At 43.4% G+C, this 17,536-nt stretch overlaps 1 protein-coding gene across 2 annotated transcripts in view; it reads left to right on the top strand.

Moving 5' to 3' along the window:
- ADAM9 (ADAM metallopeptidase domain 9) overlaps nucleotides 1-17,536 on the top strand; it is an 86,833-nt gene that overhangs the window by 52,102 nt on the left and 17,195 nt on the right. For both annotated transcript variants that reach the window (XR_014473591.1, XM_083184892.1), the window contains exons 10-15: nucleotides 1,608-1,689; nucleotides 4,534-4,667; nucleotides 11,767-11,938; nucleotides 13,090-13,182; nucleotides 13,752-13,947; nucleotides 16,127-16,232. Coding sequence is in view for 1 of the 2 variants with exons in the window: in XM_083184892.1 (XP_083041018.1) it covers nucleotides 1,608-1,689; nucleotides 4,534-4,667; nucleotides 11,767-11,938; nucleotides 13,090-13,182; nucleotides 13,752-13,947; nucleotides 16,127-16,232 (783 nt within the window). In the remaining variant the exon portion in view is untranslated. The remainder of the gene's footprint in view (nucleotides 1-1,607; nucleotides 1,690-4,533; nucleotides 4,668-11,766; nucleotides 11,939-13,089; nucleotides 13,183-13,751; nucleotides 13,948-16,126; nucleotides 16,233-17,536) is intronic.

Raw genomic sequence — 17,536 nt, 5'->3', positions numbered from 1 at the left:
GGTTCCGGGGAAAGAGAGAGAAAAAGTGGAATGAGGGAGAGAGGGCTAATCAGGGAAAAAGAGAATGAGAGAGAATGTCGGAGAGGAGAGGGTTGTTAGTGGGAGTGAGAAAGGGAAGCAAGAGAGAGTGAGTGTTAAGGAGAGAAAGAGGGTGTCAGGAAGAGAGGAGTGTCAGGAGAAAGAGAGCACCAGGTAGAGAGCGAGCTAAAGAGACTTGAAAAGAGAGAATGTGTCAGGGGAAGGGAAAGATACCATTTCAAGGCGAAAGAGTCAGGGGGAGGAGAGGACAGATGTATGGACAGACACTACCATATGGGGTACAACTGACGTACGGGTCAAAGATGGACAGATGGGGACAGAGCACCATAGATAGAAAGATGGACGGGGGGCATAGACAGATGGGCATAGCACCATAGATAGAAAGATGGACGGGTTGCGGGCATAGCCGAATGGAGGAGGAGCATAGACAGATGGGGGCAAACCACAATAGATAAAAAGAAAAATGGTTGGTGGGCACAGTTGGATGGACCGGGGGCATAGATGAATGGCAGAAGACCATAATGGGGAACAGACTGACAGATGAATGGACAGAAGGGGCAGCATAAATGGAGGGAAGGGTGGGGCGCAAAGATAGACATACAGGGAGGACAGAATGACAAAAGGACTGAGGGATACTCACCATCGCTGGGTCTTTACACTGCTACAGCTGGCTGCAGTTTTCTTCAGCGAAGCCTCCCTTGCCCTCTCTCCAGTACTAAAAATGAGGGCCGCAAACTCATGCAGCGGCACTAGGATTTTAAATAAAGAAATAGAAAAAATCAAGAGGGTGCCGGGGATTGCTTTTTGGGCCCCCTTTATAGTTACACCACTGCTACAAATTCAGAGAAACTCTACGGTGTATGTATTACCCTGAGAGTACACTGAAAGGCACTGTTGCATTCCTGGGTGGTGACTGGGAGATAGCCTGAAGGGAACACCAAAAATCCATCCCATCGACCCTTGCTATGCCATAGGGCTGGGCAAGTGTTGATGGTGCTATTACAGTTTGTACAAGCGTCTCAGGGCTGGCACTTTTTGGCGCACACTATTACACAAGTGAAAGGCTGGTGGTAGCATTTGTCTATTTGTCTGTGACTCCGGCAGCAGCTGTTAGAGCAGACACAGCAGCACGCACCTCCGCATAAGGCCCTATGTTGCTTCATTTAAAAGCAGGACACTGTGCTCCATGCAGAGTGGTATTTGTACTTATGCCAGACAAATCTTCATGACATTACAAAACACAAACTCACTTCTTGTATGTCAATAAGGACCCATACAACAGTCAATAAATCTGAACACCTGACATACATAATTATCATCAAATATTATTTTTAGATATGGTTATTTCGGCCAGTCAGTCAGCGATATTCTGTCTCATGACATATTTGCCCATTATTTTGAATATCTTTTGCCTACACTTATCAGAAGAGACGTACGTGCCTTTATGTATGACAATCATGTCAGCAGCGCCTTGACCTGAAGCGATATCTGCATGTAAATCTCTGTGAATATTTAACAAACTCCCAGTTTCATGACTTATATTTTTCTGTTGCTTTGTTTCCTTATAGGAAGAAAGGATTTGGCGGCACAGCAGGAATGGCTTTTGTGGGCACCGTGTGTTCAAGGAGTCACGCAGGGGGCATAAATGTGGTATGATGCTATCCTTATTTAGGCTTCAATGGCATCTCCACCACTGGTGTAGAAGTAGGCTGTCTTGGAAACCTGTATTAACTTTATATTCTCCTTACTATAGCAGCAATCCAGGAATAATATATCCTAACACTCACTAATTAACGTTAGTAGTTAATTTGTATATTTTGTTACTTTTAAATTTCACATTACTGAACACGTTTAATGTGTTCAGTACTCTGGCAAATCATATCACACCAAGTCCAGGTACATTGAACCCTTCCCCATATCCTAGAGTGGTGCAATCAGTGGCTGTGGCCCATTGTTCCAACGTCCTGTGGTGGGAATTGCTGGGGCAGGACAAACCTGCCTTGGTAGGTTTGTCCTGCCCCACCAAAACCCACCACTCAAGGGGTTAATGTATGAGAGGTGAATGGGAGCAGGAGCCGCACTTTAACAGGGGGAGAGCCGCATGCGGCTAGAGAGCCACGGCTTGGCCACCTCTGTTCTAGGAGATAATAGATAGTTGCTGATTGGTTGCCCGTAGCAACTTCCCATGTGAAATAAAACTCCCATCTTAGTAAATTTCCCGCACAGACTCTGTATTTGTGTAGGCCTCTGCATAACCTTATCTCGGGGGGCATATTCCTTCCCAGATAAGGAGCATTGGGGCAGATGTATTAGGCCTTAACAAGAGATAAATGCAAGGGTGATAAAGAGAGATAAACGTCCAGCCAATCAGCTCCTTACTGACTTTTTTCAAACACAGCCTGTGACATGGCAGTTAGCAGGTGATTGGCTGGACGTTTATCTCTCCTTATCACCCTTGGATTTATCTCTTGTTAAAGTTTAATACATCTGCCCCATAGTATAATAAAGAGGAAGTTCTAGGTGCTAGGAGGAGATTACTTTCCCAGTCCCAGATATCAAGCACTTATTCCAGAACGTGAGGTCAACCTTAATTTTAGCAAGTAAGCCTGGTTATGTAGCTTGATGAGGCTGATGATACTACTGTGTAATATATTCCTAAGTACTTTAACTTGTACAGTATTGCTGACATTCCCCAAAACATTTATTGGGTGGGTTGATTTTATAGTCTGAGAATATAGTATATGGATTTAGGGCCTTATTCTGGTTCACTCCTTCTGACAATTCCTTCTTTGTCTTGGACAAAACCATGTGCACTGCAGGGGGGGGGAAGGCAGATGAGAATTAGATGTGGGTGAGTTATTTTGTTTCTGTGCAGGGAAAATACTGACTGCTTTATTTTTACACTGCAATACAGATCTCACTTTGAAGTAAAACCCCACCCAAATCTAACTCTCTCTGCACAAGTTACATCTGCCCCACCTACAGTGCACATGGTTTTGTCCATCTAAGAAGGAATTTGCCAGATGGAGTGAACCAGAAGAACCCCCTTAGTTATTTCCATAGATGTTGGAGGGATGATTGGGGGGGTTCATAATTAAGAGCAGGTTGTTATCACAATTCTGTGGTTTCAGTGGCCTGGGTGGAATCCAGTACTACATAGTTATGTGTGATTTCATTACGATGGGCTTAGTAACACTAAATTCTGAAAAGAGGGTTTGCATTTGCACAACCCTATTTTCTGAAATCATTGCAGAAGGGTTATAGTGTAAGGTGCAGTTTGTGTAGATTAAGTTGTGAAACATGAAGGACTAAGACACTGCAAGCGAAAATGCCTTTTCAGCATTGGGGGACCAGTAGGAACACTGGGTAATGCTTATGCATCTTGTGTTGGGGGATGCCTGTGTAGCAGATATAAAATTGTTGCAGCCCGGTTTGTAGATGACTGTTGTTGCAGTGTCAAATTCTGTCCCCTCTAAGATCTTTCCATTATCCAGTCATTCACTTGATTGTTAGCACCTCAGAGCAGAGCCCTTCTCCCTCTTCTTGTCAATGCCCATGTCTCCCTTTTCACTTACAGCTCTCTCCTGCTACTTACATCTAAAAATTCTAATAAGTCATTTTGGAATAGCACATCTGCATTCTTCATCTTTGCCTTTGGCAATGTACAGGAGTTTCGGAGGGAAAAGGAAAGTAACTCAGGGGTCGATTCATTAAGCTCGGTGAAGTGATAAAGTGTCTGGTTTTTATCACCGGCCAATCAACTCCTACCAGTCATTTTTCAAACCAAGCTTGTAACTTCACAGTTAGAAGCTGATTGGCTGGTGATAAAAACCAGCCACACTATCACTTCACCAAGCTTAATAAATCTCCCCTTCAGGGGTAGTTGGATGAAGCGGTGATAAGGGAGAAGTGATAAAGTGCCTGGTACTTTATCACCTGCCAATCAGCTCCTTACTGTTAAGTTGCAGACTGGGTTTAAAAAGAGACAGTTAGGAGCTGATTGGCCGGTGATAAAGTACCAGGCTCTTTATCACTTCTCATCTCTTATCACCGCTTCATACATCTACCCCTCAGTAACATAAGTAGATAAGTGCTGTTTCATATCTCAGTATATAAAGCTATGAAGTATTGGTGACGCGCTATTCTGCAGAGGATTTAATATTCAGGTAAACAGACATGTACAGGGCAACATGGGAAATACTGAATTCATATTTCTTATCATAAAGTAACAGATTTGAGAATATAAAAGTCGTTGGGCTCTATGCTGTTCGGAGTTTTCTTTGTTAGTCTGAGAATGAGCTTATTAGCAAACAATGTGCAGTCCGTTCATAAGAAAGCTGTGATCATAGCTGGTTTCCTACTACAGTCTCATTTTGCAACAGCCGTAAAGTGAGAGAAATCTTTGTGAATCTCTTCACAGTAGAAACAGACAGAATTTACAATTGTAATATTATTTATCGAGGGTTGTGAATTATGTGTTCTCTCTTATTTCAGTATCCACACCAGAATTTGCCGTCTTTTGCTTCGATTGTGGCTCACGAACTGGGCCACAATTTGGGAATGAATCATGACGACAGCCGAATCTGTACCTGTCCTGTAAGCACCTGTATAATGAACTCTGGAGCCAGGTAAAGGTTCTTGTGGGAGGACAATAAAAGATATACAGTAGATACGGACAGATGTGAAATTAGGTCTCACCAATTTAATTTAAAGCATTACATGACATGACTGTTCTTCAGCTGCGGTTGAGCTAACTAAGGCTATTATTATATAGCCATTTCATATTAACAGGTATTTATACCAAAAAGTATTACATTCTCCTGTATGGAGCGTAAAACAAAATACAGCCTTGCCTTGTGTTTGTTTGGGTATGGGTCATTGGGTCGATCAAATTTAGGTTGACATGCATCGATTCGACCACTGAAGACACCTCAAATAGGTCAATGGGAAGTTCGATAGTCAAAAGGTCAACATGAGTTTCTAACGTTTTTTTTGCCAGTACAGTGTACTGCGTCCCTTCTCCTGGCCCGCTGCACTCTATTATTTTCTCACACCACCCCATAGTGGATGGAGGACCTTCCAACCTTATCAACCTAAGCCATGTTGACCGATTTCAAATTTCGGACTTCAGTGGTCAACCGCCAACCCAATGCATGTCAACCTAAATGGGGTGGACCTAGTGACCATATGCCCTTTGTTTAACAGCCTAGTTGAAAAGCAGAATTTATTTAGTTCTTGTTCCCCTCTGCTATAAATGGCCTGGGTCGCAGCAAAAAGAAAAATAAGGTCTTTGGCGCTAGGGGTCAGGTGCTGTATCTTGCTCCCCTGCAGCCACCGCCAAAGAGGATTGCCACCCTCTAAAAACAAAATACACAAGAAAAGAATTGCAGGGCGCTCTAGGGTGAACAAGAATTAAACAATTTATTAAAAAACAAAACACAATATTAAAACAACGAATACACAATCATATAATGCATTTAAAATCTCATAAATGGTGCACCATTATATCTAGCTCTGGGAATTATTCGTGGCCAGAGGTTGAGGATTGATTCCTCAAATTAGAGGTGTTTGAGTCCCAGTATAATAACTGAATTTAGTGGCAAATGTCCAGATTTGCTTAAGGTTCTCAAATGAGGGCTAGAGAAACAATAATGGACCAATGTCAAATGGCGCTGTTCTGTTGGTGCCCGTGCATGCGGAGGGCAAGGACTTCTGTCTGGTGGCTGGGTGACAGTGTCCGTCCTGCCTCCACTTGGTGTTGGTTGCACGGCACAATATAATAAGCACAGTCAATACTTGAAAGTTTAGTGCGCCGCAGCGCTATCTCACCCCTCTCGTGCAGCTCGGCTGTCTCCACTGTGTTCACACAGATAATGTTAGGGGAATGCCCCGGCAGCAGCTCCTTCCTTTTGTTTGTAAGCGTCAGGTTAAATACCTTCCACAGCGCTCTGTCACTGCGTCTTTGCAGGTAATACAGGTGTACGGCTGGAAAATCTGAAGAAGTCGGCTCTGCAGGAAGACGTAAGCCGGCAGCAGGGGTGTGCTTCTTTAGTATCCTTTATGGATCCTTTATGGAACGCGTTTCTCCGCTCACAGGGCGGCTTTCTCAACCAGAGTATCACTCTCTGGTTGAGAAAGCCGCCCTGTGAGCGGAGAAACGCGTTCCATAAAGGATCCATAAAGGATACTAAAGAAGCACACCCCTGCTGCCGGCTTACGTCTTCCTGCAGAGCCGACTTCTTCAGATTTTCCAGCCGTACACCTGTATTACCTGCAAAGACGCAGTGACAGAGCGCTGTGGAAGGTATTTAACCTGACGCTTACAAACAAAAGGAAGGAGCTGCTGCCGGGGCATTCCCCTAACATTATCTGTGTGAACACAGTGGAGACAGCCGAGCTGCACGAGAGGGGTGAGATAGCGCTGCGGCGCACTAAACTTTCAAGTATTGACTGTGCTTATTATATTGTGCCGTGCAACCAACACCAAGTGGAGGCAGGACGGACACTGTCACCCAGCCACCAGACAGAAGTCCTTGCCCTCCGCATGCACGGGCACCAACAGAACAGCGCCATTTGACATTGGTCCATTATTGTTTCTCTAGCCCTCATTTGAGAACCTTAAGCAAATCTGGACATTTGCCACTAAATTCAGTTATTATACTGGGACTCAAACACCTCTAATTTGAGGAATCAATCCTCAACCTCTGGCCACGAATAATTCCCAGAGCTAGATATAATGGTGCACCATTTATGAGATTTTAAATGCATTATATGATTGTGTATTCGTTGTTTTAATATTGTGTTTTGTTTTTTAATAAATTGTTTAATTCTTGTTCACCCTAGAGCGCCCTGCAATTCTTTTCTTGGGTCGCAGCAAAGCCTACAAAATGTCAGCGTGTAGACAAATGATTATTTCTGTTACTTAGAAGACTGCAAACCAGTCCGGAAACACCATCTTTGTATCGCCCTTTACAATGAAAAATAAACATCTGTCCCTGTAACAATATCTGCTTTCTCTCCAAAAACAAGATATTATTTTACTATACATCCATCAGTCAACTTATATATATTATTTAGCGACACATATGTTCTAAACAAATAGTATTTGTCAAGCGCTCACCTTGGTTGTGTATTATGTGAGAATAAATAACAAAATGCTGGTTTTCTGAATAATATGTTTATTGTTCATAAGACATAATATACAGTATACATATAAATGGGGTAAAGTAAGTTTGTGGATGGTGGGGGTGCCTGAGATGAGTCCCGTGAGGGAGATGGGGGTGCCAACAGGCCCCTTTACCATAAGCCTGTGAGGATTGTCTCATACAGCGGTGGGTAAATATGCAGTGGCCTGTGGTGAGCCCCGGAGGGTATGAGGGGTCAGCAGAACCCTTTTTACCATAAGCCCTTGGGCTTATGTCTCACGAAGGCTTTGGTGTGGAGATGGGGAGGGTGGAGGGTATGGGATGCCCCGCGGGCGGGTGGGTAAACAGTGGGGGGCGGACAGTCCAGGTTACACTCCTTGCTGCAGAACAGGAAAAGTCTGTTGCTGGGTAGTGGCGCCCCGCTCCCAGAGTTCTTACCGACTTGATTAGTTTGCAGAGTGAGTGCAGCGGTGTTGATGCTGGGTGTCGCGTCCTCGCTGTTTGGGCAGTGGTGAGAAAAGTTCAACTCGCTGCCTGAAGTCTGTGAGCCCTTCCGTCTGTGTGGAAGCGGCTTCCACAGTTACCTGACCCGGACGCTAACTTCCGGGTTAGCGCGATGATGTCACCGGGGGGAAGCTGTGCGCTCGACTCCGCACGGAGGAGACTTAGGTGATTCCGTGATGGTAGTAGTTGTGGGTGCTGCGTGTGTCTGTCCAACGCGTTTCAGCCACTGTGGGCCTTTATCAAGGATGCTGTAGGTTAAGTCTGGTGTGATTATATGCTGAATGGGCGTGCCAGCAGATCAGTTCATTGATGTGATTGGTCCGTGCTGTCCGCCCCTGATTGGACAAGATGGTTGTCACTCACAGGAGGGGAGGGGGGGGAGGTATGATGGTGGTGTGTAGCTGAACTGGGTTGTTAACCCTGCGTGAGCTGGATGTTTAAAGCGGTGTCAGTATGCAATAGACAGTGGTGTATTATGTGTGCATAGTTTGTGTATTAACTATGGATTATGATGTGAGTGTATTTATCAGTATTGTTAAGGAGTCCTAATGTCCCGTTTATTGTGGATGGTTCTAAGGGGTTATTAACCCATCGGGTGCTATGTGTCTGTCAGCTCTAGGGGGTGTGTGTGAGGAGGTGTTTGTGCTGCAGTAAAGTGTCATTTGTGCAAGAGTTGGTATGAAACACAGCGTTTCCTTACATTATGGGTATATACTGGATTTACTAGCCCAGATGGCTATTGTGGAAATCTATGTTCAATCCTCTAGGGGTCAGGGTTTTGATTGTGTAGATCCAGAACAGTTCTCTTCTGTTGAGGGTGTCCATGTGGTTACCTCCTCTCCAGTTTTTTGGTGGGATCTCTATTCCTATGAAGAATAGGTCCTTGGGGTTGCTATTGTGTTTGGTTTTGTAGTGTAAGGAAACGCTGTGGTTCTCATATCCTATGCGAATGTTCCTGATGTGCTCGTAGATTCGTTGTTTAAGTGTGCGTGTGGTCCTACCTATGTATTCGAGACCACAGGGGCATCTGAGGAGATAGATCACCCCTGTGTGTTCACAAGATGCCTGATGTGTGACTTTAAATGTTTTATCTATGGTTGTTGATGTCCATGTTTGTATTTTCTTGGTGGTTTTTGTGGTTAAGTTTTTGCAGCCTGCACATTTTCCACAGTAATGGAAACCTGTGGTGTGGTCTATGGTTGTCTGGGTAGATGTTTTAGGTTTGATGTGATTGTGTACCAGTCTTTTTCTGATGTCCGGTGCCTTGCGATATGTCATTTTGGGTCTGTCAGGTATTGCAGGAGTGAGGTCAGGGTCTTGTTGTAGAATGTGCCAGTGTTTTTTGAGGATGTTGTGGAATTGTTTAGCTGATTTGTTGTATGTGGTGATGAATGTTACCTCATTGTTTTCTGTCTGGTTGTGTTTGGGTTTAGTTTGGAGTGTAGCGGATCTGTCGAGTGCTGTGATTTCGTTCAGGGCGGTTTTCACTATGTGCTGGTCGTATAGTTTCTCATGGAATTGTTCCATGAGTTCTGTGCTTTGTGTTATGAATTCTTCTGTCTTGGAGCAATTCCTTCTGATGCGTCGGAATTGTCCCTTCGGGATGTTCTGTAGCCATGGTCTGTGGTGTGCACTAGTGTAGAGTATGTAGCTGTTGACATCTACATTTTTCCTGTATGTTTTTGTGTGTATGTTGTTGTTTTCAATGTATATGTCTAAGTCCAAAAATTGGACTGATGTCTTACTGATATTGGTGGTGAAAGTGAGATTTCTGTTGTTGGTGTTTAGGTAGTGAGTGAAGTCATTGAGTGAGTCAAGTGTCCCTTTCCATATGAATATGATGTCGTCAATGAAGCGCCGCCATAGGATCAAATTGTCCTTCCAGCTATGCCCTGTCTGTATATGGTCCTCCTCCCACTTACCCATGAACAGATTAGCATAGCTGGGTGCCACTTTTGATCCCATAGCGGTCCCGGTGGTCTGTAGGTAGTAAGTGTTATTAAACCATGTGTAGTTGTGGTGTAGGATATAATCGATGGCGTCAATGATGAAGGTGGTCTGTTCCGGTGGGAGTTCAGTGTCTCTGTCTAGGAAGTGTTTTGTGCTTTCAAGACCTTGGTTGTGGTTAATGACTGTGTATAGTGACGTAACATCACTGGTGGCTATCCAGTAATCTGATTCCCATTTAATGGTTTGTAAGTGGTTGATGATGTCAGTGGTGTCCTTTATGTATGAGGGTAGTGTTTTTACATGGTCTTGTAGAAAGTTGTCTGTGTATTGGGCTAAGTTAGAGGTGAGGGAATTGATACCTGAGATAATGGGTCGTTCTGGTGGATGTGTCTGGTTTTTGTGTATCTTAGGGAGGTAGTAGAAGACGGGTATGATGGGGTGTTCCTGTTGTAAGAACATGTGCTCATGTTTGTTGATGATGCCATTGTCTCTGCCTGTTTTAAGAAGTGTGTCGAGTTCTTTTTTGAATTGCTGTGTGGGGTCACCCTTCAGTGGTTTGTAGGTATTGATGTCATTGAGTAGGCGTTGCGCCTCTGTTGTGTAGTCATGTTGGTCCAGTACCACTATACCACCCCCTTTGTCTGCAGGTTTGATTATAAGCTGGTCATTTTTTTCCAGGGTTTTGAGTGCTTGTAGTTCTGGCTTAGTCATGTTATTAGTGTCGTACTTGTTTGGTTTGTCCTTCATGTTGTCAAGATCTCTAGCCACTAGGGTCTCAAAAGTCTTGATGTGGTGAGATTTCATGTGAGTGGGGTAGAAGGTGGATTTTGGTCTGAGCAGTGTGTGTTTGTATTTGTCGACTGAGTCTGCATGGTTTCTGATTATGGGGTTGGAGTTGAAGTACTTTTTCAATGTCAGTTTCCTGGTGAAGGATTGTAGATCACAGTATATGTCGAATTTGTTGGGTTTGTTTGTAGGTGCAAATTTGAGACCTTTTGAAAGTACCTGTTCCTGCAGTTGTGTGAGAGGTGTGCTACTTAAGTTAAAGATGGCTGTGTTGTCAGTATGGTCGTTGTTGGGTTTCTCTATGTCTGTTCTGGTGTGTGTTGTTTCTGTTTCTTTGGTGTTTTTAGAGGAGCCTCCTCGGCATCCTCTTCTGGTTTTTGTCTTTTTTTTGGTGTTTTGTTCTGGATGGGGGTTCTGTTGACTGGGATTTTTTAGACAGGCCAGTCTGCCTGTCTCTGTGTCTAAAAAATGTTCCCCCCATTCTGCTGTCGTTGTGGTGTTATTTGGAGTTGCCGCTGTGGTATTTTGGTAGTCTCTAAGTGTTGTGACCCACCCTTGGTCGAAGGACAGCCTTGCCAGGTGTTCGTATTCCGTGTCGTCGTCTATCTCGTTTACTGAGAATGATGAATCACTCTCAGATTCTGAGTCAGTTGTGTTTAAGCTGATGTTGTTTGTCTCTGTTGGCTGGGTATTATTAGTGGGTAAACCGTTAGTGCTGTTGTCCGTGTTCACCTTTTTAACTTTTGGTTGTGTGTGTCCGGATGTTTGATGTGTGTGGAGTTTGTGCATGTATTGTTGGTAGGTAAGTCCTGTGTTCCTATATAATTTAGGTGTTGTTACGTTTTTGTGTTTGTTGGTGATGTGATGTCTTTTGTTTGGGGTGTGGGGAATGAGGGTCTTACGTTTGTTGGTTGTGTGGCCTGCTGAAGGTTTGTTGTTTGATCTCGAATGGGTATTGGTGTGTCTGGGTTTAAGATCCCTGTGTATCTTGTTGATTTTAATTTTAATAATCTGGTCCTCCTTGTTTACTAGTCTCTGCTTTGTGATATCCTCAATGTCTTTGTACCCTGGTTCCTTTGTGTATGGTTCTATGAGTTTGTTGGTGTTTTCTATTTGTGTATTTAGTGCATCAAGTTCTGTGTCATGTTTCTCTATGATGAGTGTAATGAGTTTCCGTGAGCACTCGTTTAAAGTGTCATTCCATTTGGACATGAATGTTGTGTCATCAGTGCTATGTGTCTGTGTTTTCTTAATGTGTGCATATGTTCTAGTCTAATAGTAACTTTATTTGCTGAGATATATACAAGGGGTTGACATAAGTTTTCCTTTTACCTCCCTGCAGTGGTTCTAAAAATTTCAGCACATGCAGTGAAGACGACTTTGAGAAGTTGACACTGAACAAGGGTGGGAGCTGCCTCCTGAATGTGCCCACTCCAGATGAGGAATACAGCGCCCCCTCCTGCGGGAACAAGCTGGTGGACCCAGGGGAAGAGTGTGATTGCGGAAATCTAAAGGTCAAGATCACAGGACTGTCTGAATTGTGATTTTTCAGAAAAAATTAGACTTGACCTATACTTCTGCAGTAATTTACCAGCAATAAACATTAATTATATTTAGTATATTCTGCATTTTAGCTATACTGTGGTCAAGGGACTTGTTAGCTGACTGAACACCTACAGTCCTGTGATTTTATACAGCATCATATTGGTGCAACATTATTGCTATTAGGGGTTACTATATAGCATAGAATATATTAATGTAAATCATTGTTTTTTTATGATTTGAGAGAAAAATAGGGAAGCGGTTAGCTTCATAATTTGTGTTCGTTTTTATTTTAGCCTGTGGTCAAAATCGAACACTCTCTTCCTGTCCCTTGTACAGTATGACATGTTAACCGTTTGTCAGCATTTTTGTGAGATATTTCTCACATTTGTTATATAAATTCAAATAAATGTTGTGTAAAAAAAAAAAAAAATTATATTTCTTATATGAGGCAAATATTACAGGTCATTATTATGAATAACAATGTTTGCTTGCCAATTTTCACACCAATTTTGACAAATTTACTTGCCACTCAAAGGGTTAAGGAGCACAGATTTAGGGGGGTATTCAATGTCAGGGGCACGGCTGTTGAGCTAGCGCGACAGCCGTGCCCCTGTCCCGTTCTCGGTCAACTCGCCTGGAGCTCGGCAGTCGGGATTCAATGTCCCGGCCGCCGAGCTGCGAGAAGGGGGCGTGGCCGCGAGTTGATGACGGAAATAGACGAGCTCCGGCCGGGAGCTCGCCTATTTCCTGCTTTTCTCGGCAGAACGAGCCCGACAGCTTGTGATGTTGGGCTCGTTCTGCGCAAAACCCCTGTTCAATGCTGTCGGGGAAGACAGCCTTGAATAGGGCCCCGCAGCCATCTCCCCCGTCGGGAGATGGCTGCGGGAGTTAGAATGACATTGCATACCCCCCTATGTGTCCACCTGTCCATGAATGGTCAGCCACTGAGATTGCTACTTTCTGTAGTGACGCAATCCGTCACGATAATGATTTATCACAAACCAGGAAGTCATTCTTCCTTGTGTTAGTTTTGTTGTTGTCGTCACAGATGGGAATGATTCATTCCGTGTTGGTTTATATTGTGCCTTTTCCTAACTGCATATTTTCATTTTTTTTCCAGGAATGTGAAAAGGATCCATGCTGTCAGCCTGGGACGTGCAAACTGCGCTCAGGGTCTCAGTGCGCCTATGGGTCCTGCTGCCAAAGCTGCCGGGTTGGTACTGAACACACATGCTCTGTTTTGTGTATGTGTGGTGAGAACAGGGTGACGAGCGCTGTAATAAGTTACGCCTGCTTGGCATCCCCTCTTGCTGGTAACTGTGTGTGTGTGTCTGTGTGTGCGTGCACGCACGCATGTGCATATATGATATTTTAGTGTATACACAGTAGATATATATATCCGCATGGTTTGAAACCATTTTTTTTTTGCCTCAGGAGTGCCGTTATTCTTCTTGGACTTGTGCATATTATTGTTCGGGCACCAGTTGCATTTTATCATAGATTTCCATCTGTGTGCCAAACATGTTCCCTAAAGAGGAAGTCATTAGTGTACAAAGAACCTCAAGAGCAGTTGAGCTGACATATTCAAAAGGGTTTAGCTGTCTTCCTCTACTTGTGGTCGGCCGTGTTGTGGGAAAGCGCTAAATGAGTGATGCTTGACTGTTCTAATGTACAGTGCTGTGCGCCATGGGACATTGCCTTGGCACATCACTGTAGTGCTGTAGTTACTTAGAGCTTTGTTATCTGTCTATTCTCATGATGTATATTCGCTTTCTCTGGCAGTTCTCTCCCGGTGGTACAGTGTGCCGTGGTGTGGCCAATGAATGTGATCTCCCTGAGTATTGCAATGGCTCTTCCCCGTTCTGCCAGCCTGATGTATTTATTCAGAATGGGAGCCCATGCCAAAACAGCAAAGCCTACTGTTATAACGGCATCTGCCAGTACCATGATGCCCAGTGCCAGGACATTTTTGGATCAAGTAAGATCTTATTATTGTTTTAGCTAAGAAATGTTGTTCCATTGTACAGTATTACTACTTTACATATTAAATGACAAACGTAACATAAAGGGGTGTACACACAGGGGGATTATGGCTAATGGACAATTTTGATTAAGCAATTTTGAGAGCTTTTGGCTAGATGCACTGGAGATTTTGACTAAGCAATTTTGTCTAAGTAATGATAGTCTATGATCTAGTCAAAATTGCCTTGCCTGCACAGTCAATCTATACTAAGCAATCTATGCTAGACAATATTGACTAAGCAGGAGAAAAATAGGGAAATTTTGGCTAAGCTTCTAGGAGATTTTGACTATCTAGTAAAAATCTCCTGCCAAAATCTCACCTTGTTTACACCCCTTTAGTCTAACAAGAGAAAAAATCCTGTATTAAGGAATTCATCATGGGTAATCCAGCAGACAAATATGACACTGGTGTTTAGCCCAGAAAGAAAGTATGTTAAACGTTCTTTGAGAAAATTTTGGCTTCAGAACGTAAAGTGAAAATAGCAAAAAATCTAAAAATAAGTTTTGTAATTTTCTGATTTCATAAAAAAGAAAAATTTACCATGAAAATAAGAATCTCGGTTATAATTAAAAATCGGAAGTGTCGGTTGCGTGTTCCGGGCCTGAGGGTACCCTAGTACAGGCGATACACACTCATACATATTTCATGCACACAACTGTTGCTCCTGGATAGGCAAAACTGGGCGGTAATGGGTTATTTTGGCAAAGCCTAGTGCGGGATTGTTGAAGCAACGGCATGACCTAAGCATAAATAGACCTGATTCCTGGAGTAGGTGCACACAGATAATGATCACCATTACCAAATTCAAGCTTGAGGATTTGGGGCGCATATACTGTAGTTCTGTGTATGGGAGAATATTAAATCTAGCCATTAATGATCGATTGGGTTTGCTGAGCGGCAACAATTTTATTGTTTCTTGGTGCAGAGCTCAGCCCTGCCACTGGTGGCACACTAAGTCCTAACTTCTGCCTTGAGTATTCCGTATTCTGCTATTCCCCACATCAATGATGCAACCCACCAATCAGTGCCTGATTGGGGGAGTAGGTTTTCCAAAGTGCACACCTGTAACTGTAACGTGTAGATTTACTGTGCGTTATGTTTACAGAGCCCCGATGATCGATCAGCTTTGTCCGATGGGTTTCAAATCGGACAATAGCAATTCATGTTAAATCATCCCAGGATTAGCATTTGTTTATTATTATTATTATTATTATTTATTAACAGTTATTTATATAGCGCACACATTTTCCGCAGGGCTTTACAGAGAATATTTGAGCACTCACATCAGTCCCTGCTCCAGTGGAGCTTACAATCTATATTCTTTACCACATGTACACACGCGCTCTCACACACACACACACACACACACACACACACACACACACACACACACACACACCTATACTGGTAGGTTATTTGGCTTCCAACAAATTAACCCTAGAATGTCTATTTTTTGGATTGTGGGAGGAAACCGCAGTACCCGGAGTAAACCCAAGTAGGCACGGGGAGAATATACAAACTCTGTACAGTTAGGGTCATGGTGGGAATCAACCCCATGACCTCAGTGCTGTGAGGCAGTAATGCTAATGACTACACTGTCCATGCTGCCCAATTAGTTACTTCTGCCGTTTGAAAAACATTGGTCGAAGCAGCTGATTAGTTAATCTGCCCCTTAGTGAGGCTGAGGTTGTATTTAAATGATGTGGTTCTCCTAAGGGCTGAGCCATGTGATGTGCTTTGCTCCGTTTAAGTGTTATTTCTTTTCATTCTTGAGTAGTTTAAATGTCAAATTGTTAAAATTAGCAGAAAATAAGAATGGAATGAAACTTAGAAGATTTATTTATTTACTTATATTTCCTGTGGTCTGATTTTCGGATAGTGATTAGGATATAACGTGAGAGACAGTCTTGTAATAGAGCTGTCTGGTTATGTATAGTCTTCATGCAGTCATGAGCCATGCCCTAGGTTCCTTCACAGCAGGTCATGTGCTTGTGGTGCCAGTCACATGATTTCAGTCTCTGTGTTTTAGATTTCTGTCACCTAAGTGAGCTTGAAATAATAAGACATTTGGTATAGAAATAGAAAATGGATACAATGAGAAATGATGTGACATGTGCACCATTATCTGTCGTAGAGGCGAAGGCAGCTGCTCCTGTTTGCTTTCGGGAGGTGAATGAAAAAGGTGACAGATTCGGGAACTGTGGATTCCAAGGCAACAAGTACAATCCATGCGAGGCCAAGTAAGTCACCACGGTTCTCCTAGGCGTTTCTCGTTGCAGTCCTACCGTATGTCTAAATCCATTTCACCTGTTCTTTAGCTTTCCTTTTGCAATGGGTCAATGGCATTCAGTACACACAGGCCCCAGTGTCTAGGAGGGCACACACTACATAAATTGTGCCCATTGAAATTACTTCTATTTCAGTGTTTTCTTCCATAAAATGTGCCGGGGTGATGGGTATATATCCTTTTTCCCTGAGGTATTGTGCATGCACAATAGACTTACATAGGATTCTCACAAGCCGCCTCCTTTGATAAAATGCCCCTGATGGCAATGTTTGCAATGACAGGCTCCGGTCACTGCAATAATTACAGTGACACCGTTTATTAATTATTCTAATTGGTAATTAAATTCTGAGCACACTGTTGGAGCGTTAGCAGCGGAATAGGTGTGAATGCACATATGCAGAGCTTGTGCATGGCTCTGCATGATCAGCATATGTGTCCTTGTCATCGCCTGCCCTGTAGCTTGTTCAAAGCATAGGCCTACTTGTAGGCATGAATACATGTTTCCTCTGGTCTGTAGGAGGCAAATGGAATAAGCCTCTTAAGAGAGACCTTAAGGGTTTGTTTGCAAAATGCAATAAAAGAAATTGGGTGCAGCTCAGGAAGAAATGAGGAGGACATTTTTGCAGGGTAGACCACATACTGAAGGGTGGAGAAAGCAGGGTGCTCTACGGTGGAGGCATATGAAGCTATGGAACTAGAGGTTGCAAAGGGTGGCATAAAGTGCAAGTAGGTGTGGATCGGCTAGAGATGCGGAAGTCTCATGTGGTAACAGGAAGTAGTTGGAACCGGTAAGTGGAAGGGGGGACTTCATTTAGTCAGGGTAAGTTACTGCAGGCTAATGGACCGCACAGAGCTATCAAATTAGCCCGAAGCATGGCTGCCGGCAGCACAATATACATTTTTTTTTTTTGTGGTGGTGGGGGGGGGGGGGGATGGGGGATGGGGAGAGGAGAGACGAGAGACGGGGCATCCTCAGGCTCAAAAGCTGCCTGTTTTCGCAAAGGCGGCATTGAAACCTAAGCTTGTGAACTTCACGGATTCTACGTGTTTCTGCCCTCCAAAAGTAGTTAATTAAGCAGGTACAAAAATGGTCTCTAATTGATTATCCTGAAGCAAAAAAAAAATATACAAAAAAGACAGTTTTTTTTTTTTGCACACATTAAACTATCAAAGCTAATAGCATTCCCCTAAAATTCGGTATTTGGCAACATTTTCGTCAAAGAAGGCAAATTGGTAGATGGCTTGAATCATGTTGTA

This window comes from Crinia signifera, chromosome 4, assembly GCF_055691185.1.
Source record: "Crinia signifera chromosome 4, ASM5569118v1, whole genome shotgun sequence".
Lineage (NCBI taxonomy): Eukaryota > Metazoa > Chordata > Amphibia > Anura > Myobatrachidae > Crinia > Crinia signifera.
This window is presented reverse-complemented; position numbering and strand designations above follow the sequence as displayed.